This window comes from Pseudophryne corroboree, chromosome 1, assembly GCF_028390025.1.
Source record: "Pseudophryne corroboree isolate aPseCor3 chromosome 1, aPseCor3.hap2, whole genome shotgun sequence".
Taxonomy (NCBI): Eukaryota; Metazoa; Chordata; class Amphibia; order Anura; family Myobatrachidae; genus Pseudophryne; species Pseudophryne corroboree.
The window spans coordinates 158,553,500-158,577,116 of record NC_086444.1 but is presented as its reverse complement, the minus strand read 5'-3'; the positions used below and the strand labels follow the sequence as shown (position 1 = coordinate 158,577,116).

Sequence of the window (23,617 nt, the reverse complement as noted above, 5' to 3'; positions counted from 1 at the left end):
TGGGTTTCAACTCACTTGTCTCTATGTGAGTTGGGTACGCCCTTTTGTCCTAGTGATATAGAAGATTGAATTTGAGTTCTGTGTGAAAATTGGTCTACACATTTGTCCCTCTTCTTTCATTTGCATGACCACGATACGATATCTTGAGGAGGAAAGTTCCATCAGTGAAACCCTTATGAAGAACATCGCTTACCTTCAGTAAAAGAAAGGAATGTACCTTTTCTATTATTTGTTTCACATGCGCTTTGGACATATATAAACACCGCTCTCTTTTATAGTTTAATCTGTTCATGTAAAACGGTGATTTTTACGTAGGTGTTTGTAGTGGACGGGCAGCATTGCGCCAACTAGGTGAACAGTTCATTCCTTTTTCTGAGTGAAGACAACTTAGATGACAGACTCGAGACACAAGAGTGTTTGACCACTGAAGCTAGTGACCTGGCAAATGACAGGCCCAAAATACTGTCACCACATCCGCTAGAGTACAATACAGTACAATTCCTACAGTGTTACATCTCCTAATTGGATTACACTTTTTTGCATTTTAAATATGAAAGGTACAGAGGATAAGAGATAATGGTGAGACCTGCATCTCACAGGCTGCTAAAGTTGATCTCTCATGTAGTTGGTCGTAGATGAAAAAATAGGGACAGGTCTCTAAAACCTGAATAGGTCTCTGGAATCAAAAAGAGCTGTCATTTACAGATTTATGTCACATCCTCCCTGCAGTAAAGCGAGACTCTGTGACTGGGGCACGGGACAGTGAAAGGGTGTTTATCACGAACAGTAACTAGTATTATATACTATGCGCAGTCCGGATATGCAGCCACATCGATCAGGGCACAGCAGCCTGGCAGTGTCGTATCATGTGGAGTCAGAAGTGTGGTATTCATACCGTACAGTGACCCTCCTGGCTGCATGTGAGAGAGCGGAGCAGAGCCTGAGAGTCTCTGCTGAAATAATAGGGGCCTGAACGTAGCAACAACTAAAGTTATCCACAGGGAAACAACTGAATCCTCCCCCCCCCCCCCCCGATGAAAAGAAAGAGATACAAGCGACATTAAACATTTTAGGAGTTTTTTCTTAACAGCTGTTACCCCAGCATGCGGAACCAATGTGTGAGATTTAGACGCAAATGGGAATAAGAACTTGTGCAAGAGAAAACTTGATATAGATAGATAAATCAAACATTAATAAAACAGGAAAAGAAGACATTACAGCTTTATTAACAATAAACATAAGATATTCGATTTTTAAACTCCCTATTTCTAAAGGCCCAAAATGTGCTCAAGATTATAGAGGTATATACGAAAAAAACCCTCAAGTTCTTTAGAATGAAGTCTTTTAATTATACTTAATACACCCAAATGGTATTTGTGCAAACATAAATAACTTTCTCAATTATTTAGTTGGGTAGATATCCCCAGTAAGAGTACAAGTAATAGCATATGAAAACCACTTTCCGACATTAGAAATTATGAAATCCGAGGTCCAATAGCTTTTTACCCTTGGATATAAAGTATAATGTAGAGACAGAAAACGGGTACAAAGGTAGACTTGAGCTGGCCACAACCCTGAACAATGATATTCCGCTCAGCTGAGGACACGACTGTGCCTAACGATTATTATTCAGTGCACAGGCGTGAATTATAATCGTTCACAGCCTGGAAACGGCTGAAAAAGTCTGTTTCCTTTGGTTATCAGACCATCGGTCAGGCGCCTTGATTATCGGGCTGTCATTCCTCCCTTCGTCTGTACTAGTGTACTGTCTATGTCCAGCCTTAAACTCTAATTGTTAAAACCAAAGTTCAGAGCAATTATATCTTGATATCAGGAAGTAGATTACAGCTGGTTATGATGTCAATCTTCTCAGATACTCCTTTCAGATCTTCTAGGGCAAGTCGGATGCTGTGGGATGCATTAATAATCCCATTTTGTGAGTTGTTAAGCTGACTGGTCAACGTTCGGATCTCATTCGTGGTTGTATGATAGACCTGGCGAATGGTGTTGCTAACATCATGGTACAGGCGAGCATTGCTTTCCAAAAGTTTCTGCTGTAGTAGTGTGCTGTAACGGCCCGGCTGCTGTATATTCACAATAGGTTTCTCTTCCATACCAACCGGAGAACCTTCTTGATCGTTCCTGATGACCACCAATGGAGGTAGGTCCTTCTCCAGCTTCATGGAAAGTGTCTCATTCCTCTCAGCAACACTATCATCCTCATCATCAGTCTCTGAAGCTTCTCCTTGGATTTTCACACCACAGATACTAGAGAATGATCCAGTTGGTATAGAAGTCACATACATCTCTTCCTCATCATCAGTTTCAGACGCTTCCCCCTTTACAACAGTTTGTACGCTTCGAGAAGACATCTTTAAAACAAAAAAATGGCTGGAAAAAAAAAGTAAAGTGTTAAAAACATATATGCAGATTACTTGTAGTATTAAACATAAATGAAAGGGCACGCCTTCAACCCTTCACCATGAGTTTGACCCAATTCACCCCTTTTACTTAATATGTAAGCTCTTATGGTAGGGACTCTTTCCTCTTGCTCTTCCCTAGCACATTCCAAGTAATCCATCAGTCACACAATGCACCAGAAAAATAGCTGCATGGAGCAGTGGTGGGCGATTTATTTATTTATTTTCATCCTACCCAGAAATGTAGGAGCAGAGAATGGAGGGTGTGCCGCTGTCAGTTATGTCGTACAAAGAGGATTACGGTTTCCGAGGAAGTCTCAGCTGACTTTACAGTATTCAATATTCTGACCAATGACGACTCCCTTTACAGTTGGAGGAATAGAAGAGTTGCTGGAGCAAGAACATGGTAGGGGCAGCGAGCCGGTGAATGTCAATGGATGCACTGATCTGTTCGTAACACAAAATCACTTAACCTCGCAACACTGTTACTATGCTTTAGCATAAATAACCTTTGACAACTGCTGGTTCCCGTAACCTAGAGATACTTTAACCTTGGTACGAGGGCCATTTCTAGGGCCAGGCGAGCCGACTGCATGGGGTGCTGTAGCCAGTGACTCTGCAGCAGTATTCTATGCGGTCTAGTCAACCGCATATAGAATACTGATCACAATGTCCCACCCAAAATGGCCACAGCCTTGGAGGAGACAGATGCTAGAGGTTCTACAGGACCTCTAGCATCTGTCAGGGAAAAGAAGAGGACTCCGATACCTGAAAGTGTGAGAGCAGCTGTGGAGATGATGGGGAGGTGTGGTCTAGTTAGACAGTCTATAGATAGACACCACATGTTAGACAGTCAAAAGGTCACAGGGTCTAAAGGTCGACATGAAAATGGTCGACATGAAAAAGGTAGACACCATTTTTTTTGTGCATTTTTGGGGTTTGTGCGGATAGTTTTGACACCTGGGACTCTCAATTGTAGAAAGGCATCTGCTCGCCACAAGGTTTATCTGCCAACATGGATAGAGAAGATATGCAAAAGTCCAAAAACATGACAAATAAAAAATAACGAAAACAGTGTCTATCTTTTTTATGTCAACCATTTTCATGTCGACCGTCTCACCCTGTCGACCTAATGTCTATCTAACATATGTTGTCTATCTATTGACTGTCTAACTAGACACTGTCTATCATCCGAATACCTGCACAAACAATTGAATTTTAGAATGGCTATGGGGGGAGGGGGTCACATTTTTTTTTATTGTTCTTACTGGGAGCCAAATTATCTAGAAACGTCCCTAAGTACATATTAAGATTTTCCATATCAACAGACCCTGTAAGTGGCAATCCAAAGAAGATGAAATAGTGATATTATAAAAAGATAAACCTAAAACACAAAGTTCTCACTATATATGCAATCATGCGCCTCATTCTGTACCCTTTGGTTGCTGTAAGTGATGGACACATGTACTGAAGTCAGATCAGGGCCAGTTTGCAAGGTGCGATGATAATAAACATTTCAGCATGGATTACTGGAGCCAGCCAGAGGGTCGCATTGCTATGGACTGGAATGCTTTAGCAACAGGGGAGGGACCCATCACATACATTGCCCATTACAATGTTAAGTCACAGAATGTAATTCACTACTTATAGGTCAAAAAGAACACTACTCAGAGTATAATAATAAATGGATAGTGGGGGTTATTCAGAGTTGCTAGCAAACCAAGAAAAAAATCACAGTAATGGGCAAGACCATGTTGCACTGCAGGTGGGGCAGCTGTAACATGTGCAAAGAGATTTGGGTGTGGTGTATTCAAAGTGAAATCTAAATTGCAGTGCAACTATAAAGCAGCCAGTAATTACCCTGCACAGAAACAATATCACGAAATCGCTCTGCACACGTTACATCTGCCCCCTCCTGCAGTGCAGCATGGTTTTGCCCTTTAGTGTGATTTTTTGGTTTGCTAACAACTCTGAATAATGGCTCTTACACACGGTAAGTTTCGGGCTACGGGGGTCATTCCGAGATGATCGTAGCTGTGCTGAATTTAGCACAGCTACGATCATTCACACTGACATGCGCCCCCGCAGAAGTGCCACGGCAGCCTTTGCACTTCAAGAGTAGCTCCCGACCAGCGCAGCTTTTGCGTGCTGACTGGGAGCTACTCGTTGCTCCCCGTCACGCAGCCGCAGCGGCCCGAAACCCCCCCCCCCCCACCGGTCCGGCCACGCCTGCGTTGGCCGGACCGCGCCGCCGTCCAGCCCCCTCCCGCACAGCGACCGCCTCTGCCTCAGAGGCGATCGCTAGGCAACGATAGATGGCATGCGCCAGCACACTGCGGTGCCGACCAGATCGCTGCGAGAAACTGCAGCGAGCGATCGGGTGGGAATGACCCCCCCCCCCATGCCAGATTCTCACTATGCGACAGGGGCTAGGTCGGCATCGCAAGCACATAATGAGTGTGTTTGCGATCCTGATTATGGGGGTCATTCCGAGTTGATCGTAGCTGTGCTAAATTTAGCACAGCTACGATCATTCACACTGACATGCGGGGGGACGCCCAGCACAGGTCCGCCCCGCATGTCAGTGCCGCCCTCCCCCCCCCCCGCAGAAGTGCAAAAGCATCGCACAGTGGCGATGCCTTTGCACTTCATGAGTAGCTCCCGACCAGCGCAGCTTTAGCGTGCTGGCCGGGAGCTACTCGTCGCTCCCCGGCCCGCAGTGGCTGCCTATGACGTCACGCAGCCGCCGTGGCCGCCCCCCAACGGTCCAGCCACGCCTGCGTTGGCCGGACCGCTCCCCCTAAACGGCAACTTGACGCCGCCGTCCAGCCCCCTCCCACCCAACAACCTCCTCTGCCTCAGAGGCGATCGCTAGGCAACGACGGTTGCCATGCGCCGGCGCATGCGCAGTACCGACCCGATCACTGCGACAAACTGCAGCGAGCGGGTCGGAATGACCCCCTATGTGCGATTTTGGCTAAGTGTCAATTTTGACTATCTCTTCTATGAGATAGTCAAAATTGACTTGCCTGCACAGTCTATCTACGTTTGCGATGCCGACTGCGCATCGGCATCGCATTGGGATTGCAAGGTGACTTTCACCTTGCGACCTGCACTAACTTTTCTTACGATTTTGACTATATAGTCAAAATCGTAAGAAACTATCTCACCGTGTGTACACACCATAACCACCCCCTGTATCTGCTCCCTGTCAGGTGAAACAATGAAGCTCAAATAAAGTAATACATAATTTTACTGGTTTAAAAATTCCATTGCATAAAAACATATCAATATTTAAAAAATGAATAAAAAACGTTTAGTGAAAATACAGACTATATGGCTCAGTTAGCGCAATCTCTAGAGATGGGTGGTATTTAGTACATCATAAGCACAATGATTCAGTAATGGCCATGGTAGAATATTCCATCTTCCAGAAATATTCAGAGATGTGACACAGCACCCAGAGCTCTGTGAGCTCAAATTACAGTGGTTACACAGTGTCCATGTGATTGTAGTGTTAATGACCTATAGCCAAGACTAGAACAGGTTCACAGCTCCTATGTATGGTGCGGTATCCGGTCTTTAGGTTGACCACTACTGGTCGACAGTGATTACGCCGACATGGTTTCTAGGTCGACATGACAAAAGGTCGACATAAGTTTTTCACAGTTTATTTAATTTTTTTGTCTTTTTCATACTTTATGATCCACGTGGACTACGATTGAGAACGATAAACCTTGCCTGAAGCATGGCGAGCGAAGCGACCCATGCAAGAGGACATGGTGCACTAATTGGGGTTCCCGGTCACTTTACGAAAAAAACGACACCAAAATAAGTTTAAAAAAACATGTCAACCTTTTGTCCTGTCGACATAGTGACCATGTCGACCTAGAAACAACTTCGACCTAATCACTGTAGACAAATAGTGGTCGACCCTACTATGAACCACACCTGTATGGTGCACTGCGCGGAACCAATAACACACTGGTTTGTGGGACTGCCAACACGTGTTTAACAAGCATGGATTACCTTTTCCCTTCAGGGCTGTATGACAGTACAGACACCGGCAGGAACTAGCTGGCGATAAAGGACAGTAAGTACCAATAGTAAATGATATGTATTGCCAGAAGCAGTGTACCTCTCAGGGCGGAAATGGCTCCTCCTTCTGGGCTATGCGGGCGAAAGTCTGGCAAGACTTCGCTACACTTGACGCAGCCTGGCGTTCTAGCGCCAAACAGGAATGAGTCAGAGAGCAGCGGTCAGGTCAGTCGGACATCACGTCCCGGAAACCTCCTACGCCGCGCCGGAAGTGGGGCAAGCTGAGCCGGAAGTGGGGAATTGTAGGACCAGGGATCCTACTAGCATCTACCGCTCCCCAAATCCCCAGTGTTTCCGCCCGAGCTAAAGATGGAGGCCGACGGTTCTTACGAGCCGGGCTTTGTGGGTATTCGGTTCTGCCAGGAATGGTGAGAGGCCCCGGGTAGTGTGCAGGGAGGGCAGCCGCTGTCTGTGAGAGATCCCATGAGTCCCTTCATTTGTCTGTTATCCAGTAAATGGAGAGTTACCTACAGACAGCTCCGGGGGCTCCCTTATCCTCACGGGGTCCCTTCTCCCACTCCGAAATAGAATCAACCTTACCCTCACACTTATCCCTATTACGTGTTTGCTGCTCAGCCAGGAGTGTCTGCGAGAGGGCATAACTGTGTATATTGTATTGTGGTGACATATACCATAGTGCTGTACAACAACTGTAATGGATAGCTGACCCCCAGCTAGCCCATGTTACAGAAGGGGCAGTTAGGTAAGCGTGGGCCTATCTATAATGAGGGCAGGGTGTGTAGTGCACATGGGCCCCTGGATCCAGGGAGGCTCACACTGCAAACCCTGTTCATAACACTTCTCTGTTGGCGCCACAGAAATCATTGGGAGGAAAGGTGCAGGTGCCATTTTCCAGGAGATCTGTGCACAGTGTCTAATCAGGACCGTGCGTGTGAGAGACGGGGACCCCTAATCTGTTAGACTGCCCCGTAGTATGTTGATTTGGTGCCCTTTCCTAGAGGCGAGTGTATTTTAATGCACACCCCTATAGGGCTGCCAACTAATGTTTAGGGGGGAAATCAGCATGATTCAAGGATGATGAAGAATACTATTATGTAGATGTTCCAGCTCTGTTCCAATGGAACGTAGCCCCTATTAAAATCGGCTCTTAAATGTTTTGTTTACATTTTTTTTTTTTAGTAAACGAAGCGCTAATCTGTGTACATGTCCTGATAGCCAAGGCACTAAATCAACAAGCCTTATGGAAATATTCCTGCAGCGTACCGTTGGGCTTTGCTGTTGTGTTTATTAAACTCCACATCCAGTTAAATTGCATGTTATCATTAATAACACTAATTTATATATCACCTGCATATTTTGCAACACTTTAAAGTTGGGAATAAACACTGTAATAAAACAGGACTGAGTATTAACAAGGAGGTAACCGGCTGCCGCTCATACAGTTTTCTTCTTCTTTTGTAGCAACAACATGTTGTATCCTAAAGAAGACAAAGAGAATCGCATCCTCCTGTATGCTGTAAGTAAGGTATACTCTGTTTCAGTCTGGGACTGTACAAGGATAATGAGCACATGATGGCAAAGTTCCATCCCATTGCTAGTCATAAATGGTGGGGAATAGAGAAAAAATGAAATTGTATATATGGATGTAGTATCACTGTGACAGCCTATAACAGGGATGGGGAACCTTCGGCCCTCCAGCTGTTGTTGAACTACACATACCAGCATGCCTTGCTACAGTTTTGCTATTTGGCGATGCTAAAATTGTTGCAGGGCATGGTGGGATGTAAAGTTCAACAACAGCTGGGGGGCCGAAGGTTCCCCATACCTGGCCTATAAAAAGAGTCTTGTTAACTAAATAATTTGTCCTTGGTTTGTTTCTGCATTCTGCTGTTAATGATTTATAATTATGTCGTGACAATCACATAGCATGTAATAAAATGAGCATAGATGGGTGACCTGAAAGACCCATGTGAGCTCTGTATACACTGTCAAATCCTCCCCCTCCTTCTCCCAACTCTGCCTTCATGCCTGAGTCTATATGTGGCTGTCAGCCCTCCAGAGAGAGTGTGAAGCTAATGATTTCTAGGAGGACAGTTAAGATAAAGGACATGCTATTTAAGAGGAGTTGCTGTTTTAAAGAACACCTATAGTAATAGATGATCTAGGCCTGCACTCTAACTCTGGTAGTTCTGTTTTGCATGGATAGTGTGCATTAATTGTAAGCCTGCTTGCCCAATCCAATAGACCTCATTCATGCCTTTGTTTCATCCCAGAGCTCTTAGATAATCCACCCAGTGGCTTCAAGGTGTATTCTGGCTGTCAGTAGATGCCTCCTCAGACATGTGCACTGTGACCTCATACCACTTATAGGCAATCATTTTACCACATAAGCTTACTGTTTATCTCCTAAAATATTCATTAGCTTAGCCTCAGTTATGTCTGCATTAAGCTGCAATGTGAGGGGTACATGGCTGGTTTTCTTACATGTTACAGTTGTGGTGTGAAGCTTTCTTTTCTATTTTTGGAGTGTACCTAAAAGTTATATTCTCCATAGAATACACCATGGGTCCCAGTTTAGTATAGCATAACACCCTGGCTCTGAGTAGGTGCTAGTTCATACCTCCTACTCAGTAGGAATAAAGTGTCTCATGGGCTCTGTTTTATCTGTATAGTGGATTCATTTTCTTTTTTTTTATTTTCCTGATAAGGCAACTGCTTTAAGTCACATCATTTTATTTACAGTGCCGAAACTGTGATTACCAACAAGAGGCCGACAACAGCTGTATATATGTTAATAAGATTACGCATGAAGTAGAGTGAGTATCCTATCTTGGCGTGTGCTACCCGTATGCTTATGTTATCCTCCAACATTTGTACTGTGATGAGAAAGATGTATGGTTCTTCATAAACATTATTACTTTGAACAGAAGTTTGCCAGTATACCTCTTTGGTTTGTACTGTCCCAACATATTTTATCTCTGGTTACAATACACTATATTAATCACACTGGACATGTTTGTGAATGAATAAGTACTAAACAGATGTCTGTAATTTGAAATAATGACCTGTTATCTACATGTTCTGGAGTGATCTGGGAGGTTTATAGCTGGTGAAGTCTCTTCCAGCTAACTCGTATCTGGATAGTAAGATGCAGTGGTTTGAACTGTTAAAATGAGGTATCCTAGAATTATTCTCCTCCAACTGATTTCCATGTCTTTGCTCAGTGAGCTGACTCAGATCATTGCTGATGTGTCCCAAGACCCCACACTGCCTCGTACTGAGGATCATCCCTGTTCAAAGTAAGTGGTCTCATCTTACAGAGCAGAATGCCTATTCCTATTCTCTCTCACACTCTCTTGTATTGTTTTACCAGGACTGTATCTAATACACTTCTCTCATGCAGGTGCGGGCATAAAGAAGCAGTGTTTTTCCAGTCTCACAGTGCCAGAGCCGAGGTATTGTATTATATTTTGTCTATTCCAGCTTACATACTGTTGTCCCTCAACCTACAGTGTCCCCTACCTGAAGACTACACTCTTAGAGCCAAATGTACCAGCCAGTGTTTTGCGGGAGCTGGAGCAATTTCAGGCGAGACAGTCGCTAGATTTAAAGCAACTGTTTTAAAGGCAAAACCAACCAACCTTTTATTTCAGGCATGGGGTATATCTGTAGAGAGACTCTTATTCTCTTAGCAGTGGCGGAGTTAAAATGCACCAGTCCCCTAGACAGTCATGTAGCGGGCTAAACCAATAACGTGAATGCAATTACTAGTGATATTGCTCCTGGTGTAAAAGCTGCTGATGTTTATCTGCATTTAGCTTACCGTCAAGTTGTTCACATTGATCATAGAGGCAACAAGGCATTATATGCTGCAGTGTCTTGTAACTGTGCTTAAGATCTCCGCTTTTGATATCAGAACACAAATTTAGATAATTTGTTTACAACTTGTATTTTTCCAAACCAAAATAAAAGTACAAACAGTAACAGGCACGGGTGAGTGGACTGTGGTGATTGCAGAAGTAATCTTCCCCAGTCTATGGGTTTCGACCTATTCATTACAGCCCCATTTATTCCGACAAGTCGGGAACCCGACTTGTCGGAATGCACGCTTCAGCCGCCGATCAGCGTGCATTGTCGGAAACTGGGCCAAACCCGACAGGTTTTAGCCCCGTTTCCGACAATCTCAATTCGACTTTAAAAAAAGTCGGATTGAGATGAGTGAGTTGAGAGCAGGAGACGTGGGAGCAGCGCTGCAGCGGGGAGAGCAGGAACCCAGCAGCAGCGTCCACCCGGCTCCAGCAAGCGAGGTCCCGCTTGCTGGAGCCGGGTGGACGCTGCCGTGAGCCTCCGCCGCTGCTCCCCGTCTCCTCCCCCGTCCGATCCGTCTCCTCCGCTTCCTCCATTGCTGCACCGTGCCATGTTTTATTGTGCACCTGTTGTAAATATGAGGTTAGGCTGTTTTAGTGACTAACTATGGGGCTGATATAGGAGTAGCTATGTTGTCCCTGAAGTTATTGATTTTTGGCAGGTCATATATGAGCCTAGTTCCATAGCTCCTCTGGCACTGAGAAGTTGTGCCAAACATCTCTGGAGTCTAGTTGGTATCAAATGCCACCTCATTTCCTACAGATTTTCTTTTATATGGCTTCAGAACAAAGATTTAGACCAATTTAAATCTTTTGGGTTGTTTTTTTTACATGAATTTTGATTTTTTTTCTTTTAGGATGCCATGAGACTATATTATGTCTGTACTGCACCACACTGCGGGCATCGTTGGACAGAGTGATCTCCTTAGTTTATCCAGTTTGTGCTTAGAGGTTTTTATTTTGAATAAATGTCAATTTTTTTATTTAAATCATGCAAATGTTCATGTGTATTATTTTGCATGGAAAGTGCACTGTTCTCTTGCCCGGGTTACCATACGGCAGTGGTTCCCAAACTTTTTTGAATCATGGCGACCTAGAGTATCAGAATTTTATTCACGGCACCCCTAGGCCAAAATTCATTATTGAGAAATTTTGAAATAAAAAATTAAGTAAATTGCATTTATCCGTCATCCTTAGGTTCTGTTATGTGGTGAGGGACAGGATTTGCTTTTGTTTGTCAACATATTTTATGACTGACAGCCAGCACCACTGGTTTTGCCTGTTACATTGACCATAAATAATTTGACTTAGTCCTGGACTACCAACCCAGGGCACCCCTGTAAGTGTCCTGAGGCACCCCAGGGTGCAGCGGCACACAGCTTGAGAACCACTGCCATATGGGATAATGCTTATTTATGTAAGTTAATCTGATGATGATTTTGCATGCTCACATTAGTCATCTGGTTGGGGCAAGATTTGCGGGGTAACACAGGGTTGGATGCAGCAGAACACACATTTCCCCTCTGGAAACTCCAGATCCTTATTTCCGCAGGTGTTTGGAGAGCATTGAGTTGCTGGGACGGACCTCCGTGACATGCACTGTGTAGGAGAGTCTGAACTCAGAGATGTGAAGCCACAGTCCTCACATATGTAGATCTTGGAGCGTCGCTGACGATAGGCAAAACTCTATAGGACGACATCAGTGCGTGCGCAAATGAGTCAATGGCAACGCTGAGTGCAGGATTTGTCACAGGCTTGACACGTGTAAGACCTACAAACAGTGTTTTATTGGTAACAGACACAGTAATAAAACAAGACTAGGCATAAGCCTACAAGTAAGAGGGTCAGTAGGTTAATTTACATAGGGCCTAATTCAGATTACAGCTGTGCAATTCTGTACAAATTAAATGCAAATTCAGCAGGAGGCGCCTGTAAGAGATAGACGCCCCCTGGATGCATCTGCGAGATCCAAGTGCTGCTTCTGAAGACCACCATCGCAACCATCGGTCGCAATTTGCACTGTTTGCAGACACTGAAACTTATTCTGATTGGCTGTAGAATTTGGACACCTGACCCTGGGCCTGGCACGCCTAGAAAACGGTGATAACACGCCCCAGTTTTGAACAACAATGCCAGTTACCGCCCACCAAATGCTACAACATGTCAATCATGCTGCGGCTAATGGTACTGTGAGTACTTGCGCAGAACCACAAACTTCGGATTTGTACGTAAAACATTGGGTACAAATCTCAATATTGAATTTGTGGCAAGAAGACAGTAACAGTGTAGCACAGATCGCAAAGTCTGAAGAGGGTAGATACATTTTCATGCTGTCTGCATAATGGGATACTGATATCCAAAGAAACTTTTATTAGCTTTCCATAACAATGGGGCTTGGGGCCTTGTGCTTCTGCAACTCCTAGAGAGTGGAGGGGGAGGATCCAGAGGAAAGAACATGGAAGGTGTGGTTTGATAAGTAGGATGAGAAACAGAATAGTGATCTACAAGTGCCAAATGAGGCACTTGGAAATTTTTCCATTGCACGCTGGAGACTCCACTTCTTGTAAAGGTTCACGAGCACATGGGGTACCTCAGATCTGGATTAAAAGGTATGGTGGTGGTGCATTTTATATCATATAGGTGGATGTACTGTGTCGAGGAGGCCTAGAAAATAGTGAACTGCAGGATCACCACCTTCTCCAAGGAGTGCACCTCTGCCTTCCAGACATGCTTTGGTTGAAGAAGGAATTGTGCTATCTGCTGGAAGACAGAGTGCCTATAATACTACCATGCAGCAGCTGTAATCTGTGTCCCTAGAACTATTCTCACCCCTCCCCCCCCCCCCCCCCCACTGACTGTCATGTGCCACTACTATTGGTACCCCACCACCCAAGCTATCATGTGTCTCTATTACTGCACCCACCTATGTCCCTTCTGTGACCACCATCCAGCTGTCTTCTGTATCCCTGTTAGTACTTCTACCTCCTAACATGTGTCCCTAATACTCTGTACAAAAAAAACAGTGGTGAGATTTTCTAGTGAGAAAATTGCTGCAAATCAAAATAGATGGGATTTGAAGGAGAGGTAATTGCAAACCAGTGAATAAAAAATACATGTTGTAGTCGTGGCGGTACTCCAAAAATTGTAAAGGCTCGCAATGTTGAGAAAGAGAAAAACATTGCCTACCCATGCCATAGGGAATACAGTGATCGTATGAGGAGTGAGTGGTTAGCAGTCACGTGCAGAGAGATCAGGGAATGGGCTGGACTTTTCTATTCAGTAGTCCGATATTTGCCTGGGACGGTAGCTAGCTTCACAAAACGGATGCGCGCCACCTCTGTATTGTGGGAGTGCCTAGGCCAGGATCTCTGTCTTCCGATGGAGGTTTCCTGGATGCACCTGCTCGCTGCTTAGGTGTCATCCTTGACTTTGAACTGTCCTTTATTCCCCACTTTTAATCTGTCAAAATCACGTTACATGCATCTAAAAAAATGTGACCTTATCTTACACAAGACACTGCAAAAACTCTAATCCATGCTCTCATCTCCTACATTGAGTATTGCAATAGTCTTCTTACTGGTCTTACCAAAAACACACTCTTACCACTACAGTACATTCTGAATGCAGCTGTGATGCTAATCTTACTTGCCAACCGTTCATCATCTGCTAGTTCATTCTGTTAGTCCCTCCATTGGTTACCTATATACTACTGTATTCAATAGAAAATACTTTTACTCACAGACAAGTCCATTAACCAAACTACACCAATGTACATCTCTTCGCTTATCTCAATATTTCTCCCAACTTGACCTCTTTGCTCTTCAAAAGATCTACAATACTGTGCAAATGTTTTGGGCAGGTGTGGAAAAAATGCTGCAAAGTAAGAATACTTTCACAAATAGAAGTGTTAAGTTTATTTTTATCAATTAACAAAATGCAAAGCGAATGAACAGAAGAGAAATCTAAATCAAATCAATATATTGTGTGACCTCCCTTTGCCTTCAAAACAGCATCAATGCTAGGTACACTTGCATAAAGTCCAGGAATTTTGTAAGATCATAGTCAGGTGTATGACTAACCAAACATAACAAACAGGGGATAATGATCCTCATTTTCATAAGTAGCTTAAAGCACAGTCATTAACTGAGCCAGCAACAACTGTATAACAGACTTAAAACTGGGTGAGGAACAGCCAAACTGCTACAAAGGTGAGGTTGTGGAAGACCGTTTCATGTCACCGGTCATACACCATGGCAAGACTGAGCACAGCAACAATACACAAGGTAGTTATACTGCATCATCAAGGTCTCTCCCAGGCAAAGATTACAAAGCAGGTTGCAGTTTGAGGGTTTGCTGTTCAAGCTCTTTTGAAGAAGCACAGAAGAAACTGTCAATGTTGAGGACTGTAGATGCAATGGTTGACCAAGGAAACTTAGGCCCTCATTCAGCTTCGAACGTAATACTGCGAAAACGTTGATCAGCTGATTATCGTCCGTATGCGTACGTGCAGGTGTAAAAATTCCATCGCATACTGGGTGAATGCAATCTCATTTCGATTGACATGGGGGGGGGTGGAGGGGGTGCATTGCAGGGGAGTGGTCCGACCAACGCAGGCGTTGCTGGACCATTTTCGGTATGGCTGCGTGACTTCACATGCAGCCACTCTAATAAAGAAAATGTCAGCTCAGAACTGGCAGAAACATGTGGTACCCAGGAACAGCCGTCTACTTTTTGGAGAAGTCTGGCCAGAAGTGGCCTTCATGGAATAATTGTTGCCAGAAAGCCATGCCTTCAATGTGGAAACAAGGTCAAGCGACTCAACTATGCATGAAAACATAGGAACTGGGGTGCAGAAAAATGCCAGCAGGTGTTCTGGACTGATGAGTCAAAATTTTAAATATTTGGCTGTAACAGAAGTCCTGAAGGCAACAGTGAAGCATGGTGGAAGTTCCTTGCAAGTTTGGGGCTGCATTTCAGCAAATGTAGTTGGGCATTTGGTCAGGATTAATGGTGTCCTCAATGCTGAGAAATACCATCAGGGAGGTGTTTGGCTCCAAATTTATCCTGCAGCAGAACAATGACCCCAAACATACAGCCAATGTCATTAAGAACTATCTTCAGTGTAAAGAAGAACAAGGAGTCCTGGAAGTGATGATATGGCACCTATAGAGCCATGATCTCAATGTCATAGAGTCTGTTTGAGATTACATGAAGAGACAGAGGGGGGTGGGGGGGCGCTCTGAGGGGCATGATAAATCCTTACTCTCGCTGGCAAAATGTACATACAAGTGAGCCACTGATGTACACTACCCCCGCCAGTATAAATATTACTGTGGCTGAACCGCGCAATTACAGGGGGCAGGGCTTCACCTCAGAATTGCTTGTAACACTCAATTGGCGCCATTTTCTCCTCACAGATCACTGATACAAGTACCAGGGTGTTATAGAAGGGGAGGGGAGCACATAAATTATTGAAGTCTGTGGGCTTCACATTGGATAAAAAGCGCTGTTTTGGTATATATGTATATTCATTGTATGTAATACATATAGGGCACGTGGTGTGGACTGGCAATTCCCTCTGGGTCCCTCTGTCAGACATTAGTGTAGGTCTGTCCCCATTCGCTCCAGTGTGTGTGTGAGTGGTGTGACTATACACGCGTGAAACATGTCTAGAGAAAGCTCTTCCCCAGAGGAACCCATGTTAGAGGCACAAGAGTGTTCTGAGCCTGTGTGGGTGAGAAAGTTGCAGAGTAATATGGCTAAACTAGCGAAGAAATTCTCTGAGTCTGAGGAACAAACAAAGCATTGGAGACAGTCTGTGGAAGATGCTCTATTTGGTGATTGTTCCACATCATCCACTCGGGACCTCTCCAGTTCCCAGAAAAAGTCCCTGGCCCAAATTATGCAAAGGGTCACTGACACAGATTCTGACACTGAAGTCGACACTGGGGATTTGAGGGGGGTAGATCCCAAACTGGCTAAGAGCATTCAATGTTTGATAGTCGCCATAAAAGAGGTGTTGGAATTTCCTGACACAACACCTCCACCTGAGGAAAAAGATTATTTTAAATTAAATAAAAAACAGGTGGTGACTTTTCCTCCGTCTAAGGACTTAAATAATTTTTTTGAGGAATCCTGGGCTAACCCGGAAAAGAAATTTGCTATCCCTAAAAGATTGCGGGTAGCGTACCCTATCCAGAAGAGGATAGGCATAAGTGGGAGTCACCCCCAATGATAGACACCTCAGTTTCTAGGTTGTCAAAGAAAATCATTTTACCTGCTACAGGGTCAGCTTCATTAAAAGAACCTGCTGACCGCAAATTAGAGACAACTTTAAAGTCCATCTATGTTGCTACGGGGTAGGTAACGCAGTCGAAAAGTGGGCAGATAACTTGATTGTTAATATTGACACGGTCGATAAAGATGACATGCTGCAAATTCTAGGTCATATCAAAGATTCTGCAGGTTATTTGGTTGAGGCTATGAAGGACGTAGGCTTACTGGGCTCACGGGCCTCTGCTATGGCGGTTTCAGCCTGCAGGGCGCTCTGGATACGCCAATGGAATGCTGACGCAGAATCCAAAAGAAATATTGAGGCGCTCCCATACAATGGTGAGGCCCTCTTTGGAGAGAAATTAGATGCCATGAGATCAACTACTACATCTGGCAAGTCAGCATTTCTGCCGTCGGCAACTACACCGGCTAAAAAAGTATATCATTCTCATACTATGCAGTCCTTTCGGCCCAACAAGTACAAAAAGGCTAAAAGTACCCCTTTTTTCACAGGAAAATGGAGAGGAAAAGGTAGAAAACCTACAACACCCTCAGGCTCCCAAGAGCAGAAGTCATCAACTACTTCTGCAAAAAACAACATGACGCTGGGGCTCATCTGCGGGAGTGCGATCGGATGGGGGCACGTCTACTATGTTTCAGCCAGGTCTGGCTTCGCTCAGACCTGGATCCTTGGATTTTACAGATAATATCCCAAGGTTACAAGTTGGAATTTCAAGACCTTCCCCCATGCCGATTTTTCAAATCAGCCTTACCAGTTTCTGCTCAGGACAGCGCAAATGTCCTGAATGCAATACACAAATTATGTCAAGACAAAGTAATTGCCTTGGTTCCTGCCAAACAAAGGAATCAAGGCTTTTATTCAAACCTGTTTGTAGTACCGAAGCCGGATGGCTCGGTAAGGCCGATTTTAAACCTAAAATCTCTGAATCTTTATTTAAAAAGATTCAAATTCAAGATGGAATCCTTGAGAGCGGTGATTTCCAGCTTGGAAGAAAAGGAATTTCTGGTGTCAGTGGACATCAAGGATGCTTACTTGCATGTCCCCATTTACCCGCCACATCAAGCATACCTGAGATTTGCAGTTCAGGATTGTCACTGCCAATTCCAGACATTACCGTTCGGGCTCTCCACGGCTCCGAGAATATTCACCAAGGTGATGGCGGAGATGATGGTTCTCCTTCGCAAACAAGGAGTCAACATAATTCCATACTTGGACGATCTCCTCATAAAAGCGAGATCCAGGGACAAGCTAATCCAGAACATAGCGTTATCCCTGACAGTACTTCAACAGCACGGTTGGATCATCAATTTTCCAAAATCTCAGTTGGAACGGACGATGAGGTCATCATTTTTGGGAATGATATTGGACACCGAGATACAGAAAGTATTTCTACCGGTGGAAAAGGCTCAGGAGATCCAGAGCATGGTCAAACAACTTTTGAGACCAAGAACAGTATCAATTCATCAGTGCATTCGCCTGTTGGGGAAAATGGTAGCGGCTTACGAGGCGCTACAATATGGCCGATTTCATGCCAGGGTCTTCCAGTGGGACCTACTGGACAAGTGGTCCGGGTCGCATCTCCACATGCATCAAAAGATAATCTTGTCAGCAAAAGCCAGAATTTGGCTCCTGTGGTGGCTACAAATGTCTCACGTCCTGGAGGGAAGCAGGTTCGGGATTCAGACCTGGATCCTGGTGACCACGGATGCAAGTCTCCGAGGATGGGGAGCAGTCACGCAAGGCGAAAGTTTCCAAGGAAGGATGTCAAGTCAAGAAGCTCGACTTCACATAAACATTCTGGAATTCAGAGCTGTGTACAATAGTCTTCATCAGGCGGCACACCTTCTTCAAGGTCGTCCCATACAGATCCAGTCATACAATGTAACGGCAGTAGCTTACATAAACCGTCATGGTGGAACAAAAAGCAGAGCGGCAATGGCAGAGGTGACAAAGATACTCCTCTGGGCAGAAAGACATGCAAAAGCTCTGTCTGCAATTTTCATTCCGGGAGTGGACAACTGGGAAGCAGACTTTCTCAGCAGACACGATCTCCATCCAGGAGAATGGGGCCTCCACCCAGAAGTCTTTGCGGAGGTGACAAGTCGTTGGGGCGTTGCTCAAGTGGATATGATGGCATCACGCCTCAACAAGAAGCTCAAAAATATTGTTTCAGGTCCAGAGACCCACAAGCAATAGCGATAGATGCACTGGTGACCCAGTGGGTGTTTCGGTCGGTGTATCTGTTTCCTTCACTTCCACTTATTCCAAAAGTTCTCAAGATCATCAGAAGAACAAGAGTTCAAGCAATATTCATTGCTCCAGATTGTCCAAGGAGGGCTTGGAAGATCCTCTGCCTCTTCCTCTTCGCGAGGACATTCTTCAGCAGGGGCCATTAGTTTATCAGGACTTACCGCGGCTGCTTTTGACGGCATGGCTGTTGAGCGCCAGCTCCTAGCTCGTAAGGGTATTACCAATGAAGTCATTCCCACACTTATTCTGGTCAGGAAAGGGGTAACGTCTAAACATTACCATCATATTTGGAGAAAATATGTATCTTGGTGTGAATCCAAGAAGTCTCCTGCGGTGGAGTTTCAATTAGGACGACTAATCCTATTTCTACAGGCGGGTGTGGATGCGGGATTGAGATTAAGATCTATCAAGGTTCAGATTTCGGCCTTGTCAGTTTTCTTTCAGAAACAATTGGCTTCTCTTCCTGAGGTGTTTAGACCTTCGTGAAAGGGGTTCTGCGCATCTAACCTCCCTTTGTGCCTCCTGCGGCGCCATGGGATCTTAATGTGTTGCAGTTCCTTAAACCAGACTGGTTTGAGCCTCTCCAAGAGGTAGAGTTGAAGTTTCTCACTTGGAAAGTGGTCATGCTGTTGGCCTTGGCCCCAGGCAGACGAGTGTCTGAGTTAAGAGCTCTGTCACACAAGAGTCCTTACTTAATATTTCATGAAGATAGGGCTGAACTGAGAACACGTCAGCACTTTCTTCCGAAGGTTGTGTCTTCTTTTCATATCAACCAACCAACCAACCAACCAGGGGTGGTGCCAGTGGCTTCTGACACCTCAGCCGTCTCAAAGTCCTCGGATGTCGTCAGAGCGATTGAAGACTTATGTCGCAAGATCGGCTAGGATAAGGAAAACAGAATATTTGTTTGTCCTATATGACCCCAAAGAGATTGGGGGTTCTGCTTCTAAGCAGACTATTGCGCGCTGGATCAGGGGTACCATTTAGCACGCTCATTCCACGGCAGGATTGCCGTTACCGACTTCGGTGAAAGCCCACTCTACAAGGAAAGTGGGTTCGTCCTGGGTGGCTGCCCGGGGTGTCTCGGCATTGCAAATCTGCCGAGCTGCTATTTGGTCAGGTGAAAACACGTTTGCTAAGTTTTATAAGTTTGACACCTTGGCTGCTGACGACCTAAAATTTGGTCAGTCAGTTCTGCAGGAACATTAGCACTTTCTCGCCTGTACTGGGAGCTTTGGTATATCCCCATGGTACTAAAATGGACCCCAGCATCCTCTAGGACGTAAGAGAAAATAGGATTTTAATAACCTACCGGTAAATCCTTTTCTCGTAGTCCGTAGAGGATGCTGGGTGCCCGCCCAGCGCTCCATTTTCCTGCTGATTGCATTTAAAACATTTTTACACACTTGTGTTTAGAAGTTGACAGCTGTTGCTGTTACGTTATACATGCTGGTTGGCATGAGTTATGTTAAAGGCCATGTTAGCCGACATGTTTTTTGTATATGGCGTGAGCTGGTGTGAATCTCGCCACAAGTATATTAGTAAATCCTCTCTCGAATATGTACGTCTCCTCGGGCACAGTTCCTATACTGAGGTCTGGAGGAGGGGCATGGAGGGAGGAGCCAGTTCACACTGTAAAAAAAAAGTCTTAAAGTGCCGAAGGCTCCTGCGGAACAGTCTATACCCCATGGTACTAAAATGGATCCCAGCATCCTCTACGGACTACGAGAAAAGGATTTACCGGTAGGTTATTAAAATCCTATTTTTTTGCAGCGCTGCGTTCAGATAGTCGCCGCCTAGGGGGGAGTGTATTTTCGCTTTGCAAGTGTGCGAATGCTTGTGCAGCCAAGCGGTACAAAAACGTTTTGTGCAGTTTCCGAGTAGGTCTGAACTTACTCAGCCGCTGCAATCACTTCAACCTGTCTGGTCCCGGAATTGACATCAGACACCCGCCCTGCAAACGCTTGGACACGCCTGCGTTTTTCCAACCACTCCCTGAAAACAGTCAGTTGACACCCAAAAACGCCCTCTTCCTGTCATTCTTCTTGCGCTCGGCTGTGCGAATGGATTCTTCGTTAAATCCATCGCACAGCAACGATCCACTTTGTACCCGTACGACGCGACTGCGCATTGCGGTGCATATGCATGCGCAGTTTTGCCGAGATTTGACCTGATCACAGCGATGCAAAAAATAGCTAGCGTGTGATCAGGTCGGAATGACCCCCATAGTGCGGGAATGCTGAAGTAAAAGTGTGTCTACATTACAGTACAAGAGCAAGCGCTGAGAACTGTGCTGGAAGACAAGGAGTAAGTACATCACTGTTGTGGTCTAATGTGCACTGAAGAACTGTGCAGGGAAGGTAAGAAGAACATTAATCACTTGCTGTGCTGTAAAACGATGCTGTTGTTACTGGGCTATATACCAGTAAGGACTGAGCAAGAGGTGATAGGCTATGTCAGGGGTGACCAGACTTTTACACCTGGAGATCACGATCTACCAAAGTGGGATATTTGCACGCGCCGTATGCGCACACCCAAAAAAAAGGAAGTGTATTATAACATAAAAGGGGTCACACACACTGACCCCCATAAAAAAACATTGCTCTCCACAAGAAAATAAACATTGTCCCCAACAAAAACATAAAACCTACATTAAGCTGCCCTAGCCCTCCCCCTCCATGAAGACTGGACTGACCTCATAGAGAGGAGCTCCCAGCCCTCTACCCTAGCAGTTTAGTAGCAACCTATGATTTCAGTGTGAGGGCGGATGGCTGCAGTTGCCGCCATGCTCACCAGTCTTCTTTGGAGCAGGGTCTTGGCATCAGCACACTGAGCCCCATAGCCGGCGCTGCCCCCCATTTGCCCCTTTTATCCTAGCTGGCACTTGCGAAATGGAGTCTGTCACTTATGACAGCTTCAGCCAATAAGAATCAGCCTGGTTGCTGCAGAACATTAATCGCAGTCGACTGGTCCCGTGTCCATGGTCGACTAATCGATCGAGATGGACGACTTGGCCACCTCTGGGCTATGTTATGTACTGTACATAACTATGTTAAAAATTTCACCTCAAGTACTGTGCTGGAGGGCAGGGGCATCACTATGCTCTGTGACACTCCATGTAGTAGAAATACTTAATGCGCACGCCATCAAAAAGGGGGCATGGCCTTGTAGAAATGGGTCATAGCCTCATGGCCCAACCCCCCGTTTTCATCCTTCCAGGGGTCCCAGAGATGCTGGGCTGTCCCCAGAGACTGTTTGTCTGCAGTGCTGGCTCCTACAATGTGTCAGGAGCTGAGTGCTGCACGTAATATTACCTTCCAGCACACGGCTCCTGTCGCTGAGGAGGAGCTGGCATTTTGGTGTTACTCCTCAGCCAGTGACACTCTGGTGCAGTTCGCACCCCTGTAGTGACGCCACTGCTGGAGGGGAGACATTGTTTGTGTGAATGAGAGATGGTCTAGTGCCCATTTTACTGTGACACCTGCTTGTATTACACCACCACTGCCACCATGGCACCTTTGTGTCCATACATGAAAGTTTCTGCAATACATGGGCAGCACCACTCTAACCATTTATACCCGCACCCTGGATCTAGTCAGGGCAAATAAGAGCGCGTGTGAGGAAGTATTACACTGAATAATTCTAGGACATGCAATGTGAGATGTAAATTATCCAGCTGTGTAGAACTGTTAAAGCATAAGGAGATGGTGCAAGTATACATTATGTTGTATGTAAGACATTTACATTCTAAACACATTTACATACAGTATTAGCTAGTGTGCATTATGTACCGGTATGTGCTATGCCGCACAAGTCACAAATATAGAATATAAAGTTATAGATATAATGATAGTTTAATGTTCTATGCTATGGCTCAGTGCATACACATTTAATGACCTTATTTGTTCTGTGTAAAGATAAATCTATGTTGCTCCTGCTGTCTGTGTGGGAACAGTAACTGTGTATTGCAGTTGCAGGAGAGCTACAGAGGTGATTGATTTACTGAGTCATGTTCCTATAACCTGTAATTATCTGTTAGTATCGTCATTTCAGTTACTCATTCTAATAAATCTAATTACACAATAACCTCAGTGTAAGCATGCTAGTGCAGAGGTTCCCAAATGCGGTCCTCAATGGTCCATGGCTCAGCACAGATGGTTACATCAAATAGACTGGGGTGCTAATTAAGTCACCTGTGGTCAAGCATGGATAAACCTAAAACCTGGACCGTTGGGGTGCCTTGAGGACCGCGTTTGGGAACCTCTGTGCTAGTGAGTAACTGGCCTGCTGCTATTACTGTGACTGAGCAGCAAGTCCATTGCACTTCACCTGTCTGCATGCAGGGGCTACTGGCAACAGCTGCAGTATTAGGAAAGGCCAGGTGCCATCGATGTATGTAAGAAGATGTAGAAATAACTTATAATCTTTATTATTTGTTTTTGAGTATGTTTGTAAATCCTGTAGACATCTTGTGTTTATTTTTCAGTGTTTGGCAGTTGTTCATGAGTGTGATCCTAAAGGGGGTACACACGTAGCGATGCGTGCTTTATTTCTAAGCAATCTGACAAGATTGCTTAGAAATGAAGCACACATCTCTCTGTGTGTAGGCCCCATAGCAATAGTGATGCGTGGCCCCACGCGTTGCTATCGCTGACTCTAGATTGGGCAAATCTAGTCAAATCACTCGCTTCACTGCTGGGTGAAGTGAGTGCCCCCCCCCCCCCCCC

General features: G+C 45.1%; 2 protein-coding genes across 8 annotated transcripts; one reads left to right on the top strand and one right to left on the bottom strand.

The window, feature by feature from the left end:
* Nucleotides 1-1,325: 1,325 nt before the first annotated feature.
* Nucleotides 1,326-6,647, bottom strand: BLOC1S3 (biogenesis of lysosomal organelles complex 1 subunit 3). Of its 2 annotated transcripts, none has more exons than XM_063963763.1 (2): nucleotides 6,559-6,647; nucleotides 1,326-2,391 (listed from the first exon to the last, which is right to left on the bottom strand). In XM_063963763.1, exon 2 carries the CDS (start codon nucleotides 2,370-2,372, stop codon nucleotides 1,818-1,820), a length of 555 nt encoding a protein of 184 aa, XP_063819833.1. In that variant the 5' UTR covers nucleotides 2,373-2,391; nucleotides 6,559-6,647; the 3' UTR covers nucleotides 1,326-1,817. The 2 variants fall into 2 exon arrangements, with proteins under 2 accessions (XP_063819833.1, XP_063819837.1); XM_063963767.1 differs by having other exon boundaries at nucleotides 6,450-6,565.
* Nucleotides 6,610-11,337, top strand: POLR2I (RNA polymerase II subunit I). Of its 6 annotated transcripts, none has more exons than XM_063963778.1 (6): nucleotides 6,610-6,683; nucleotides 7,941-7,995; nucleotides 9,222-9,295; nucleotides 9,704-9,778; nucleotides 9,883-9,934; nucleotides 11,203-11,337. In XM_063963778.1, the coding sequence occupies exons 1-6, from the start codon at nucleotides 6,661-6,663 to the stop codon at nucleotides 11,263-11,265; spliced, it is 342 nt and encodes a 113-aa protein (XP_063819848.1). In that variant the 5' UTR covers nucleotides 6,610-6,660; the 3' UTR covers nucleotides 11,266-11,337. The 6 variants fall into 6 exon arrangements, with proteins under 6 accessions (XP_063819848.1, XP_063819845.1, XP_063819840.1 ...); XM_063963775.1 differs by having other exon boundaries at nucleotides 7,941-8,004; XM_063963770.1 differs by lacking the exon at nucleotides 6,610-6,683 and adding an exon at nucleotides 6,708-6,886 and having other exon boundaries at nucleotides 7,941-8,004.
* Nucleotides 11,338-23,617: the final 12,280 nt, after the last annotated feature.